This window comes from Nicotiana tomentosiformis, chromosome 1, assembly GCF_000390325.3.
Source record: "Nicotiana tomentosiformis chromosome 1, ASM39032v3, whole genome shotgun sequence".
NCBI classification, from domain to species: Eukaryota; Viridiplantae; Streptophyta; class Magnoliopsida; order Solanales; family Solanaceae; genus Nicotiana; species Nicotiana tomentosiformis.
The window spans coordinates 154,195,759-154,210,280 of record NC_090812.1 but is presented as its reverse complement, the minus strand read 5'-3'; the positions used below and the strand labels follow the sequence as shown (position 1 = coordinate 154,210,280).

The 14,522-nt window shown below is 35.0% G+C and overlaps 1 protein-coding gene across 1 annotated transcript; it reads right to left on the bottom strand.

Annotated features, from left to right (window-relative positions):
- Positions 1-2,557: 2,557 nt before the first annotated feature.
- On the bottom strand, positions 2,558-11,510 carry LOC104113750 (protein argonaute 4-like). Its single transcript, XM_033660668.2, has 23 exons — positions 11,387-11,510; positions 9,304-9,543; positions 9,001-9,206; positions 8,685-8,909; positions 8,461-8,597; positions 8,276-8,373; positions 8,098-8,195; positions 7,809-7,965; positions 7,603-7,719; positions 7,422-7,529; positions 7,275-7,334; positions 7,043-7,156; positions 6,788-6,953; positions 6,590-6,702; positions 6,333-6,470; positions 5,998-6,128; positions 5,616-5,681; positions 5,028-5,091; positions 4,817-4,928; positions 4,668-4,741; positions 3,311-3,405; positions 3,155-3,186; positions 2,558-3,007 (listed from the first exon to the last, which is right to left on the bottom strand). Exons 2-23 carry the CDS (start codon positions 9,532-9,534, stop codon positions 2,832-2,834), a joined length of 2,718 nt encoding a protein of 905 aa, XP_033516559.1. The 5' UTR covers positions 9,535-9,543; positions 11,387-11,510; the 3' UTR covers positions 2,558-2,831.
- Positions 11,511-14,522: the final 3,012 nt, after the last annotated feature.

Genomic DNA, 14,522 nt, shown 5'->3' with positions numbered 1-14,522 from the left:
GACACATATTGATCAAAGAAAAAAGTGTCATTCTCCGGGGCGAATCTAGTATGTAATATATTGGTTTATCTGAACCTAGTACCTCTAACTTGGACTTTGTATATTTGTTAAAATATTTATTAAATAAGAAAATAATATATTTTGAACCCTATAGATTAAATAGGTAGTGGTAATTCCGAACTTAAACCCATAATGTTTAAATTCTGAAATCACAGAATTAAAAATGATACCATCTAATTATGAAGATGATTTATAATAGGAGGGTAAGGATGATGATAAAACTGTTGCCCATCAGATTCAGATCAAGAGCCAAGCTCACAACTTTCTCTCAAGGTGTCCATGATTAATACACTTATATGGAATACTAGAGGTATAACAATTGCCTTACTTTTTTTTTAAAATGGTAAAGATTATAGTTAATGCAACACTAAGAATGTGCTGAAAATTCTGTACAATGGGGCAAGGTGCAAAAATATTTATTTTGCACCTGAGGTCTCGGGTTCGAGTCCTGGGTATGAAAAAATTCTTGTTAGGGAGCGCTTTCCTCCGAATGGGGCTCTACGCGGTGCGAATTCGAATATAATCGGGCTCCAATGCGGGTACCGAACACCGGGTGGGAAACCAGAAAAAAAAAAAAAAGATGGACAATGAAGATAAAGATGATTACTGGTTTCTGCTTGTGTACATGAGTAACCTCTTTTTTGTAGCTTGTTTTGTAGTAGGACATCTTCCTAAACCATCTCCTAATTTGTGAGTAATTCTTGTCATAAAATCTGGCCTTAGCTTGTTATCTAAGTAGTGATCACAATGTGGTTCTTGTCATTTTTTGTGCACCGTACATGGAAACTTGAGATCGATTCCCCTCACCAACAGCTTTCTCAGTCAGAGATCGTCGCGCCGGGCATGCCTAATGCGGTTTACATCTCCTGTGCAGTTTGCGAGCTATTGCACAGTGAGCAGGTTACCAGTGCACGCCCGAAGGGTATAGAGTGCGGGTTTCCTTGGGAATTTTCTAAAAAAGAACTTTCCGCAAATTCTTTTTTAACATCGAACATTCAAAGTCATTTCATCAACAAATATGTAACGCTGTATTTTTATATTAAAAAATTTATTAAATATATATAGATATTTAGTTGCGGACCAGTAACTAAAACTGAGCTAAGGTCAAATATGGTGTTAAAATGAGTTGATTATATGAGCTTTTTATTAAGCAATTAAGATAGTCATGTCACTTTTCCGGCCAAAAATGGCATCTTCCAATCACTTTTATATTTCTGTTAACTAGGATTTAGAAAGATGATTCATGTTACAAAAACAAAACTGACTTGTGTTACAAAGCTTAACTTAAATGATTATTGGTGAAATTTACCCCTCATATAACATAATATTACAAAAAGAATACCCTATATCCAATACACACATGCCTGGTTCTACCTCCAAAAGTGGATCATCCTGAAGCTTTGATCTCAGACCAACAAGCCTTGCCAATGTGTCAGTCGCCTCTGATCATCAAATGAAATGTGAATAACCCGTCCTCTTCTCCTTGAAAGAACGGATGGTTCCGGTTCTGTCTGTGCTTGAAACAATTTTGTCTTCTCAAAGTTGCTGTCCAAGACTTTACTCCTTATAGCATGAATAAGAGGGGAACATGCATAATAGAGTTGACATATGCCTATGTACCGTTCTGTTTTGTTCTAGGCATTCCCCATCACATCAGAAATTAATGGAATGCCTCAGAAATTATGAACTAATATGTGGAGAGCAGATTAACAAAGAGAAGTCCTACTTTCTTATTGATCCAAAAATAGATACTACACAAAGAGATAATATTAGGGTAGCTATTTGTATTGGCAGGAAGGTGGAATATTTAGTGCTTTCTTTGGAAGGTGCAGTAATAACGCTCTATGTTGCTCAAACTTTTCAAAAATGTTCGAGTGTGTACATGACCCTCCAAAAGTAATGCATTTTTGAATAATCCGACAAGTGTCTTTAAAGAAAATGCTCCCTGCCAGGGACACTCCATTTACAAGGCTTGAACGCTAGGCCAAGGCTTAAACTCGCACACCATATATAGGTAAAGGTCTATATATAGGTAAAGGTCTATATATAGCTCCCACCACAATGGGAGCTATTAACTCGCAAAAGAGAAAAGGATTAGTACTTGGCACTTCCTTCATTCTCATCAAACAGTTTGAATCAAACTCATCACAACTACCTCATATGTAAAGTGACAACTCATGACACTTAACTCCCAATGTCTTAACACTTCTACTGCCACAACTAAGCTCAACTAAACTTTGACACAGCTGGAAATAAGAGTCCACCCATAAGAGTGCTCTAAAAGCTCACTAGAGTATACACTAATTTTGCCAATTATTGCTCCTACCACTACACCAAAGCTTCTATACACTACGAAGACTACGAAAACCAAGACAAAAAGGGGAGATTACATGTCACATTTCAAAACACTCAAAACAACGGGACCTTTCATGTTTTAGGGGCATATATTTAAAGGAGATTAGCATACCTTATTTGCAAGTCAAGCAAAAAAGCAAGCTCACAAAGAAACAAAGTGCATAATTTTCAGCTTAACAAGATCCTAGAAATGATCATAATAAACACAAACTATGTCCAAACATGGTCATTGCCAGCTAAACCCCCAAACAAACAGAGGTACATCATCCAAAATAGCTTAAGTAGCAAGTACCCTAAAGCAAAAAGATGTCATGGGGGTTTTCACCTAAATTGTTCTAAACCGAAACTATTCACAAACCATCAAACATCCATTAACCACCACAAGCGTTAAAGCAAACAGGAGGCTAGTAACAGCCTCAACAAAAGAACATGGAACTGGAAACTTTTTCTTCGAGCTTCGGGAGCTGGGGAACGGTAACCGGACCAGCGTTTGTAACTCCCCCATGGCTTGAGGATGTCTCTGATGTATCTTCAAACTTCATCCACTGTCCCATCTGAGTGGCAGCCAGATGAGCGTAACAGATGGGAGCAACTGCAAGTTGACAAAGAATGAGCGCAAAAAGAAGACGTGCAACAAAAACAAAGGGAGAAGTGTCTACTATTCTTTAACACGATGAAGTTCCTGATTCGGAAAGCAAATTTGACACTACTGTTTTCCGCCAGGAGAAATGACACTTACCAACAGATATTGCAGTTGTGCTTCTCTGATAGCTGCAAGGATGAAGTAAAAAAAATGTTATTGCATTCATTTGACAGTGGATTAAAAGTAACAGATGCTACGAATTAACAACTCGGAGACCTTGACAAGCTTCAAGATACTTAATGCAGTACTTACACATAAGATAGATTATGAACAAGCTCTTGAAGATCATCAGGCGAGAAACCAATTTCATCATACAATACATGGTAGTGTGTAGGACGAGTGGTACCCTACAAAATAATCATAGTCCAAATAATAATCATTAGATATCACCGAACCAGAACTTATTTGGGATTGAAGCACAGTTGACTGATTGAATGTAACTGATTCAACAACATTCAGCAGATTAAGCCAACTAAGTTAAGCTTCGAAAATAATTGAACACAAATTTGGTTCAAGCGTCCTAATAATTGGACATGAATATTCAAAAGAAGAAAAAATGCAGAATTCTATAGATAAGGCGATCTGCCAAACAAATAGGCAAACGAATTGCTAAAGATATATGCCAATGCAACCAAAATGTGGAGAAATCGATATCGATTTAACCCCACCCCCCCACCCACCCCACACAAAAAAAAAACACACACATGGAAATATAAATAAATTAAAGTGATGATCCAACCAAGAGGTTGTGAGTTCGAGTCACCCCAAGAGCAAGGTGGGAAGTTCTTGGAGGGAGGGAGCCGAGGGTCTATCGGAAACAGCCTCTCTACCCCAGGGTAGGGGTAAGGTCTGCGTACACATTACCCTCCCCAGACCCCACTAGTGGAATTATACTGGGTTGTTGTAGTATCCAGATAATGTAATACAGCTGATCCAAAGTCAGTCACCAAAATCTAGCATCTTCTTGAACTGACTGAGATCAGCCCAAACCATAAACAATTCAATGGTGATTATTTCATAGAGCATGGTTATCAGCTAGCATTAGATGTGAAAATATGACTGACATTTCTTGTTTCTTTCTTCCCCTTTTTCCCTTTGATAGAAATAATCTAATGTTTCCTAAAATACCAGTTTACAAATTTACAATTAGATAACTGGAAGTTGTCGTAAAAGCTGTAACTGGATTCTGGATATAGCGTAAAATAACCTTCTGTATTAGATTTAACTATGCTGCTTGAGCCATCCTAATTAGCAATGAACTGAGCTCAAACAGAGGCTGTATAAAGGACTAAACAAGAAAACCACATAATACACAAGTGATTGAGCAAGAAAACTTTCATGACGTTAGTTGATAACACAATGCAAACCAACGACAACCAGTCAAGCTTTTCCCAGCCCTATCTAATATAAAAACTCAATAATTTTTCAACTTAGGGGAGGACCGTCAACACATTCAGTATTCATTGTAGAGGATAAACACCTTAAACACAAAACAATAATAGCTGAGAACAAGCTAAGAATCAAAAGAAAAAAATTCAAGTATGAAATACCAAAACTATTAAACTGAAAAGAGAGACAGAAAAGAAAACTAAGAGAACATAAGACTTACAATCATTCCAGCATGGGCGCACAAGTAGAAATCATAGTTTCTTGGGTGACAAACTTTATTGTCGATAATTGTGCCTACACAAAAGTGAATGTGTAAGCAACTTCATACAGTGCATTAGTTGCAATTATTATAGTGACTTCGCGTTGTACCTGGAGGAACATTGTTAGGATCTCCAGGTTGGAAAAACTTGGTATGATGATTCTTCTGTGCAACTATCACAGTAAACTTGGGTGACCACTTCTCGTCGAGAAATTTACATGCCTATTAATCAACAAACGAAACAACTGACTTAGCACAACTATATCTCGTTTCCCCGAGTAGAGTTCACAATTCCTCAAAATAGCATTTATAAGACTAAACCTCGATGATCTGATCCAGTTCAATGTTCAGAACTTGATTAAATTGAGATTCACTGACACCATCCCTGAAAATTTTGAACAAGACCATAAATAAAACAATGATTATAGAATCTACACAAGCACAAAGTCAGATCCACATGTAGTACCACAGCATGAACTGCAGATGAAGACTTTCATCCCAGGAAAAATCAAACTAGGAGTATCAAGATAATTTAAACGGCCGTCAAGGAAATGCCATATATAAGTTACTTTATACTTTAATTGATGACAACCCAATTTCAACTAAGAATCAGCATTATCAACTAACAGTCCGGCCACAACCTTACAAATGTTTATGCGGTTTTCTTCAGATGAGGCAATAGCTAACACCTCAAGTACCTGTGGACTGTTACTGAAGAATTCCTTTTTTAAAACCTTTTTACCTTGACATTTTTATTTGTGCACATCTGGGGTCATTGACTTTGATTCCACTTTCATTTCTGGTCAGTGCCAATATTAGAGCATTTACACGATATTATAGCACACTTGTACAGCACACATTTAGCTGGAACTAAATAGAATAAATGGGAAAGGCAGCTGGATAGATCACCTGAATATAATAATATGCTCAGGCTTCCTTTTTCCAGAACTCACATAAAAATCTAGCAAAGCTTCCCTGCAATTTTGTAGAAGAATTATTTCTGGGAGATGCTACAATAGAGTAGATAATTCCAAACTGACCACTGCTTTCATGTAGCTTGAACATTTAACCAAAATAAAATATCCGTTGCGGCAGCGTCCTACTTAAAATGGTAGAGACCCAAAACAAAAAAACTGGTGAGCACAATAGAAGTGCAAAAACCTTAGCACTGCTCTCTAGTGTAGGTTTATGTAGCACCAATTAAAGCCCCAACCACCCCCACCACCAACCAACCACCCCCCTCCCCCCTCCCCAAAAAAAGAGAAAGGTAAGCCTGAAAAAGCAAACTCACCTCATTATCCCCTCATCCTCGGTGTCAGAAGCATGTTTAAACAAGTTGTCTATCATCTCCACTTTAGGAGACTGAGTGCGCACTGAAGCTCTGTAACGAGATATCGAAGGCCACTGCCTTGAGCTGACAACCTGGTCACGTTAAAGATGAACATAAAAAGGAGAAAAACCATTATAAACTTCAAGAGGGAAGAAAAATGCAACATGTTTCCCTCAATGCACTTGACACATTAGGTGACTGAATTTTTAAGTACCAATTCAAGGGAATAATCATAGACCGGGTTGGTTAAAAAGGAAACAAAAATATGATTCAATGAAAATTGACAGAGATCATACCGCAGCAATGGATGGCACATCAGATTGGCCAGGAGAGCCATGTGACACATCCATCCCAAGAATTATGGTGGGAACCTTAGATACCATAGGGATTGCAGGAGCATGTTCAACAGTTAACATAGAATTCAAACCACCAAGCTGCCAAGAAGGAATAACATGATTAGGAAAATATTTTGAGATTTCAAAGAAGCAAGGAAAGGTGGAAAAAAGAAGATGCTCAGGATGATAGCACAGAACCAGATGCTCGGAACTCTCACCTTTGCATTTATCTTCAGAAGCACATTGGTGATATACTGGTCATTGACTCTCGTTGGAGCTATGCATTGGGTAACAATGCCGAATTCAGCCAAATTCTTCCGCTTCCATGGCCCTTCGAGTTCAATCAGTTCAATTATCTCAGTCATCATCCAGCAGTTAAGAATTCATTGTTAAGAGAACGAGTAAATCTCACTAACCATATATGTCGCAGTTTTTCCTCTCAGGAAGCAAACAAAGCAGAAATTTCGGTGCCCCAGGAAGTTTTGACTGGACTGCTTCAAACATTTTTTCCACTCTGACAAGCGGTGGAGCCCTTCTGAATTGTGGAGACTCTTCAAAAACATCAAATGGATCTTCCACAATCTGAACACATTTTATAAAATAAGGAACAATGATCAGTCATTCATCTTTACACTCACTTTCCAAGTAACTAGGAATTTGAGGGAACTTACAATTCCTTTCATTTTTCCACATTTTATAAGATCGCTGATTAGCCCTTGTATGTTACAACGTGCAGAAAAGTTGACAACAGCCCAGCGCTCTATCTTTGTCGGATCAACCAGTCTCTGCCCATTCCACATAAAATATGAATTGGAAATTCAATGGACATCAAAACTAAAGAATTACGAGGATAAATTAACCGATCCAGCAGAAAAAAACATTTCAAGCAGAGTGGTTCTATACCTTGTTATTGAAATTCCACCTGCCATTACGTGGAACAAAGTCATCACCACCTGTCTTCAACTGAAATGTATAAAGGGTAAGGTCAGACTGGATTTCCAAATTCACTAAATGATCTAATCAGCCAAGAAGTGATTATAAATTAAATACCTTTGGGGGAGAAAGAACACGGCCTTCAACCTGGGTGAAGTTACTGCTGATTGAAATTCCACAGGCACGGAGCAGAGGCTCGGCATCATATTTGTTGATTTTGAGGGCCTGCACCAAAACAGGAATTAGTGCCTATTCACCAGAATACTCTGAGAGATTCCTTTAATTAAGAAAAACCTACATTGCTTAGGACTTGCATCCTCTCCTGAGGCTTTTGCCTAGATTTCTCCACTAACGAAGATCTCTGGAATGTGGACAGAGATTTGGTATACCTTTGCAATGACACCAAATTGCAGAGCTGAATCCAACAAAGAGAATCTTAGAATATCATATGCACAAAACACAAGTAATGACATAGGCCTTTAATTTTAACCAAAGGATTTTTACCTCGATAGGGAAATAGGTGGGACGTTTGGGTTTCCCAACATTGATGCAGGGCAAATCCGCAGAATAGCGCAAGTCTATGTTTCGGTGATTGACAAAGTAATCATAAACAGTAATTTCATCACCTTCCCCATCTTTACCTTTCTGCTTCAGGGTAAACCTAAAATGTCAAATGAAACTGAGTTTTACAACTTAATCATGTCACTGTTTAAAAAACAAGAAATAACAAAAGAAAGAAAGGCATACGCTCTTGTTTAAATAACAAGAAATAACAAAGGAAAGAAAGGCATACGTTTGCTCACGACAGGATCTCTCACTCAGTCCAGTAATCTTGTACTCTTGATTAGTTGGACTAGTCTTCACCCTCAAATTCTTGAGCATACGTTTTGCCTAATACATTGTGTAGACAATCCGTGCTTAGCTACAGTTTAAGTAACTAGATAAACAGATTACCATAAACAACAGTCTACCTTTGCCCAATCCAGCGTAAAGGGATCTTTTGCATTTTGATTTGCTATCAAAAAGTCTACTACAGGCCCAGGCTGGATAATCATTGTGGTAGACACATCTGTAATTGATGCAGTAGTACAGCATTAATCTAATTTCGTTCGAGTAGAAGTATTAAACATGAAACTTGAGTTATTAGAGTCATTACCGATGTTCAAAGACAAGCCACTCTGAGTGGTCCTAAAGCTAGAATGGAATCCTCGACAACCAAGAACACCACCTCCAACATCAACAAAGTTCTTCGGGTCATTGTGGAAAAAGGACTGACGAACAAGTAGACAGCCCCTGATACAAGAACATCAACCAAATGAACTGAGAAAACAGACAGATGCAATCAACCCCTCTCGTGGAAAAGAAATAAAGATAACTTACTGCTTAGCAGCATGCTGCCTTAAAATTATATCCAACACTCTCAAGGCTTCTTGAGAGTTCTCCGACTCTTGACCCCGCAAAGCATTTGCTATTGCCTGCATCGGAATTTTCGCAGCAAAGCTTATCTCCACCTTAAAAGATTTTGATTGGTAAGGACGCCGTAACCTTTTCCTGTCATTTTCATTGGGACTTTCATGTGCAGCAGGGCTGCTATTGCCATTGTTCCTGAATGTAAAAAGTTGTGAACAACAGACAGTCAATAACCGCTATATAAGGCACTGTAAACAAGTGAGGCTCAGCCATTTTGAAAATCAACCTATTTGATGTGACGTCTTCAAGAACAACGGTGAACTCCATTTTATTTCGAGGGAGTGCTCCAATGGTAAACAAGCTTTTTTCCCCGTCATAAGCAAAATCCTTTCCAGCTAATTCTGTATCATATGTTTCATGCACTCTATCTAGGACCTTTCTGCCAACTCCCTTCCCATCTACTGGCCGCCCATCTTCATAAAATAGGGCAACCTGTAAAAGAACAGAGTTAACAAGGTCAGCAAATTATTAGACTATAGAAAACAAAAAATAGAAGACATAAAAATATATAGTGGAGAGAGACACGTACACTGTAGTGATAGAAGTGTCCATCCACATTGGTCACATTCACTTTAAAGTGATTAGTAAGAATTTGAATCTTTTGTCCCTTGTTTCCAAGGCCACGTCTGGCCATGGGAAGACGTAGAGCTGCCTTTTTCTTCACCGGTTCGAGTTCTGATTTTGCAGGAGTGAAATCGGGTGGAACAGGGGGAGGAGGCGGCAGACCCTCTGCTGCTCCATTCTTATCTTCTTCAGCCATATCAAAATCCTGTATGAAACAGAGTTTCTGAATATTAGAAAACATGAAATTGAAACACGACTGGAAATACCATACAAAGATGTATTCGGGGGAGAAGGTGTAGTGAGAAAAGTCAGGAAAGAGAGTAAATTCAGACAACCCCCTACGAAAACTACCAGCCAATAGAACTGCTATTGTGCCACCAAACCATAAGGCAGGAGAAAAGACGTGTCAAAATTCAGAAAGGTCTACCACTCTCCATAGAAAACATGGGTAATATAGATAAGTTGTTTGACTGCAAAAACATCTAAGAAAGAACTAAAATAAAATGAAGAAATTACAGCAGCCACCAATGGTGATGTCCTCAAAACCAAGCGAGACGCAAGGCAACTATCATTCAAAAAAAGAATTGTTATTAAGAAGCACATTGCAAAGTATAAGTTGAAAGTAATCATTCTTTTTCACCCAAAGAAAAGGTAAACGGAATCACTAAGACCATACAAAGCACTCCCTTACCATATTTGGAAAGAACAAAAAAACAACAGCAGCGTAGTTCATTTTCTTAGAAAATGTCAGAAAATGTCAAACTCCACAAATCAATCCATAATACACACATGCAAACCAAGAATCACAAAAAGAAAGAAAAACTAGTCAAACAGATCTCACTAACTCCAAAAAAAAAACTTGAAATTTTTCATTTGAAATACTCAACCACTGTAGCACAAGCATTGCTCAACAGAAGGCCCAAACTCCATGCAAGCCAAGTAACCACAAGAAAAAAAAAAAAAAAAGATAAGAAAACCCTGACATTTCACACTTAAAACCTACTTTTCTTTTTCCTTTTCTTTTTCTCACACTTAAAACCTATTTTCCTTTTTCCTTTTTTTGCTTTCTTCATCAGAAACGCTATAAAGAACAAAAATAGACAACCACAATAGCACAGAGCATTGGTCAAAACACCATATATCGAGCCATAACACAGACATGCAAACCAAAAAGGACAGACCAAAAAAACTGATAATTTCACACTGAAAATCTACTTTCTTTCCTTATCTTTTGTTCTCTGTCTTTTTCAGTTTCTGGGGTTTAAGTTTTAACAAATAAAAAACCATGTTTCAGCAGAAACAGTATAAAACAAACAAAAATAAACAAACCCCAGAAAAATATTGAATCAAAATCACTCAGAACAATATTTTTGTTTTTTATTTTATTTTTGACTTCAGTTTTAGCTTCCTGAAAAAACATATTTCAGTAGAATTACAAAAAACCCAGAAAATCTTCGACCCCATAACTCAAGTCATAACACACACATGCAAGCCAAGAAATTCCAAAAGGAAGAAAGAACAGACTAGGAAAAACTGAAATCCACATTTTTTAATTTTAATCTTATTTTTTTGCCTTTCCCGTTCACAGTTTCCAGGTTTGACCAAAAGAAACAGAAGAAAAACACAAAAATAAACAGAACCCAGAAAATATACTGATTTAAAAGCAGAAAGAACACAAAAACACAGAATATACTTCAAAAAAAACATCAAAAATTTTCCAAAGAGATTTTTTTCAACAGAAACAGTTAAAAACAAAAATAAACCAACCCCAGAAAATATTAAACCAAAATCACTCAAAATACAACAGCATTGGCTGATTCAAAAGCTTAAAAAGCACACAAAATATACTACAAAAAACATCAAAAAAAATTCCATTAAAACTTTATAAAAGAAAACCCATTTTGTAAAGCAAAAATAAACAAACCCAGAAAATATTGAACCAGAATCACTCAAACTAAAGCCGCATTGACAGATTCAACAGCAGAAAAAACACAAAATCCACAAAAATACATCAAGAAAACATCAAAATTTTGCCATAAAAAGTATACCTTAGGCGCTGACAACGGAGGAACCAAGAATCAAGAACTGAGAAACCCTAAATCGTACCCACACTGAGAAAAGAGTATTTAGTATAGGGTTGGGTACAACAGTTACGAGTGTCCCTAAAATACTGCCCTTTACGCCTTTTCCCCCTTTTTTATCTAAGCACCACGTGTCCCTCCCACTATAATTTCCTTCTTCCGTACACAGAAAAACTAATTAATTGTTTATGCAATGATGCTGTAATTTACACAATCAGAGTTAATTGCAAATAATAAATACTTAATAAGAATTAGTAATTCACAAGATACACAATGAATGTATTTAAATTAAATACTAAAAAAAGATAAATTTGAATACTCGACTGAATTGTAACGCTCGTAAAAATGAAATTTATAAAGATCTCATAAAATTTCTGAACCTCGTACCATTAATTCTGCATAATTTCCAAACTTGTATTTATAATTAATTTATACATTCAAACTATTTTCTTCGAATTCGGATTAAGACTCTTACCCCTTTTGAGAGCATTTTCTGCACTTGACGGTGAATCTTTTCATTTGGAAACAAGGATAAGCGATATACCAACTCGAAACCAAAAACGCTTCATTTGATGTGATTATTATAGAAAGCATGCTGTTAAAAGCGCTTTTGCTACTGAGAAAGCGAATTGTTAGCGTGAAGGTTCAAAATTTAGCTGAGCGTTAGCCAAGCTAGATTCTCATAGTGAAGCGCTTCGAGATAGCAAAGCACAATAGTGCAGAAGCCCTAAGTGCTATAATTCTACACTAAAAAAAACAAGATTGAGTTTGATAAAAATTTAGATCAAATACCTTTTAACTTCGAATTTATCTCTTAAACGATGTAACTAAATTTATGTAATAAGTATAATTTTGTTACCTACTGTAAAATTTTACTTTCTTCTAAGGTTACTAATGCCACTGATATGTGTTGTGATATTCATTTGGCTACTTACCTTTTACGGCTTGTTTGGATGGTTGTTACATATTGTTTTATAATATATCATATTGTATTTGTATTGTACTGTATCGTTTGATGAATATAATATTGGATAGATTGTGTCGTTTGTCATTATTTTATGATATCACGCACCATCAATATGAAGAATAAACTTTCAATATTATAAAGAAAAATTATGATACATGGTAAAATTACTATATAAAAAGGTATGATAAATAATAAAATAAATTTATTTAACAATAATTAAGTGTGAAATTGAGAGAAAAAGACAAGGTAACGACGCGACCACACCAAATCGGTCGTTACATAAAGTGGCACATTTTGTCGTTACGTAACGACAGAATTAACGATACGATACAGTAAAATTTAAATAACAATCAAAACAAACATCGTATTTAAAGTAATAATACGATACGATACAACAGGTAACAACTATCCAAAGAAGTTGTTAAGTAATTTGAGTATAATTGACCCATTGATTTTATAAAGGACTTAACTTATATACATGGATTATTTGGAAACAAATTACTTTATCATAATTAAGAATAATTATATGTAATTATTCTTAAAAAGTACTCATGATCTAGAAAATACTATATTATAATAAATTAAAATATACTAATATTGTATTTAAAAATTTCACGTTGGTAGAGTAAGAATTCGTTATATTATTTAAAAGTTGATTGTATGGATAAAGTTTTAACAGTGAAAATATTTCTAAATAATTTAAAAGTATAGACGATGAAATTTTGCATTTGATACCTTAAATAGGTTACTCTATATTCTAATGTATACGAGCATTATATTATTTGGGGTTAAATATTTTGTTATCTTTAACGATGACTTTTTCAAATACTTTTTTTAAAATATTTTTAAAACTTAAAAAATCATGTGCTGTTCTTCAATGTCTTTTTGAATATCTTATTTTATTTTAAAAAAATTAAATTTATACTGATTAAACTATTTAGAGGTCAAACAGATGTATCTTTAGCGTGATTGCTCAGATATTTTTTTAAATATTATTTAATATAAGAAACTATGTATAATAGCTTTATGCCATAATTTTAAAAAAAAAAAAAAATTAATACTGTAATTTATATGCTGACGCTCGTATCGAAAACTTCGTGATTCTTTTTTGAACAATGGATAATGTACTTTTGTCCCTTTCGAAGAAAAAAAGAATTAATCTCTTGAATATTATTTTAAAGAATAAAGATTAATAATACCAATAAGGGGGCAGAATGGTCTTCTTAAGATTGTTTGATGTCAGTCTTTGATTTCTCGATATCATAAAACTTTGAATTCAATTTTGTTTATGTCACTGTACCCTAAAAGCAAATATAGTACACTTCAAAATGATCCAATAAAAAACAAGGAGTACGTGTAATGAAATTGTAAATAAAAAAATATTACCAAAAAAAAGACATAGTAAATAAAAATTATATATCTAAGCGATTTAAGTTACATATAATGATATTGTAGAAATATTTTAAACAATTAATTTAAGTTTACTTATTGTAGCATATAATTTGTAGTTCTTTTGGGAAGACCAATTACTATATAGTTATTATAGAAATTTATTTTAGTTACCTTATGATTGTATAATTATTTTTATATAGTTACTGCATATAGTTAAACTTTAAGTTAAAACAACTTATGATTCATGAATATTAGAATTCTTTTTGTTTTTTTATGTGGTGTTAGTTATCCCCAATGGGTCTAATTGGAATTCACACAGCTTAAGATACATTAAAGTGGAAAAAGGTTCGAACACGAAAAGTCTGATTAAAAATAAATGGACTTTATACAATTCGCCACAACCCTTGATGATGAATAAGAGAAATTGTGTATGAGTAATTATGTCGTGTTCGTATATTAATTTTTATTTAGCATTATTAAATGATCATCATTATTAAGAAGATGAAAAGAGAGTTTGTCCCATTGCAAAAAAAAAAGATCTATTGCACGACTTAGAATATTTTGATATGATACGATTATATGTATGCAAAACTTTGGCAAAATATATATCAATTTTTTTTATTTCTTCCACTTATGAATTTTAATTAGATGGTCTAAAATTAAAGATGTATAACTGACTTTTTCAGGTAAGAAACAAATCCTAACATGTAAATATTATAATGTATCTTGGTCATGATTAAATTT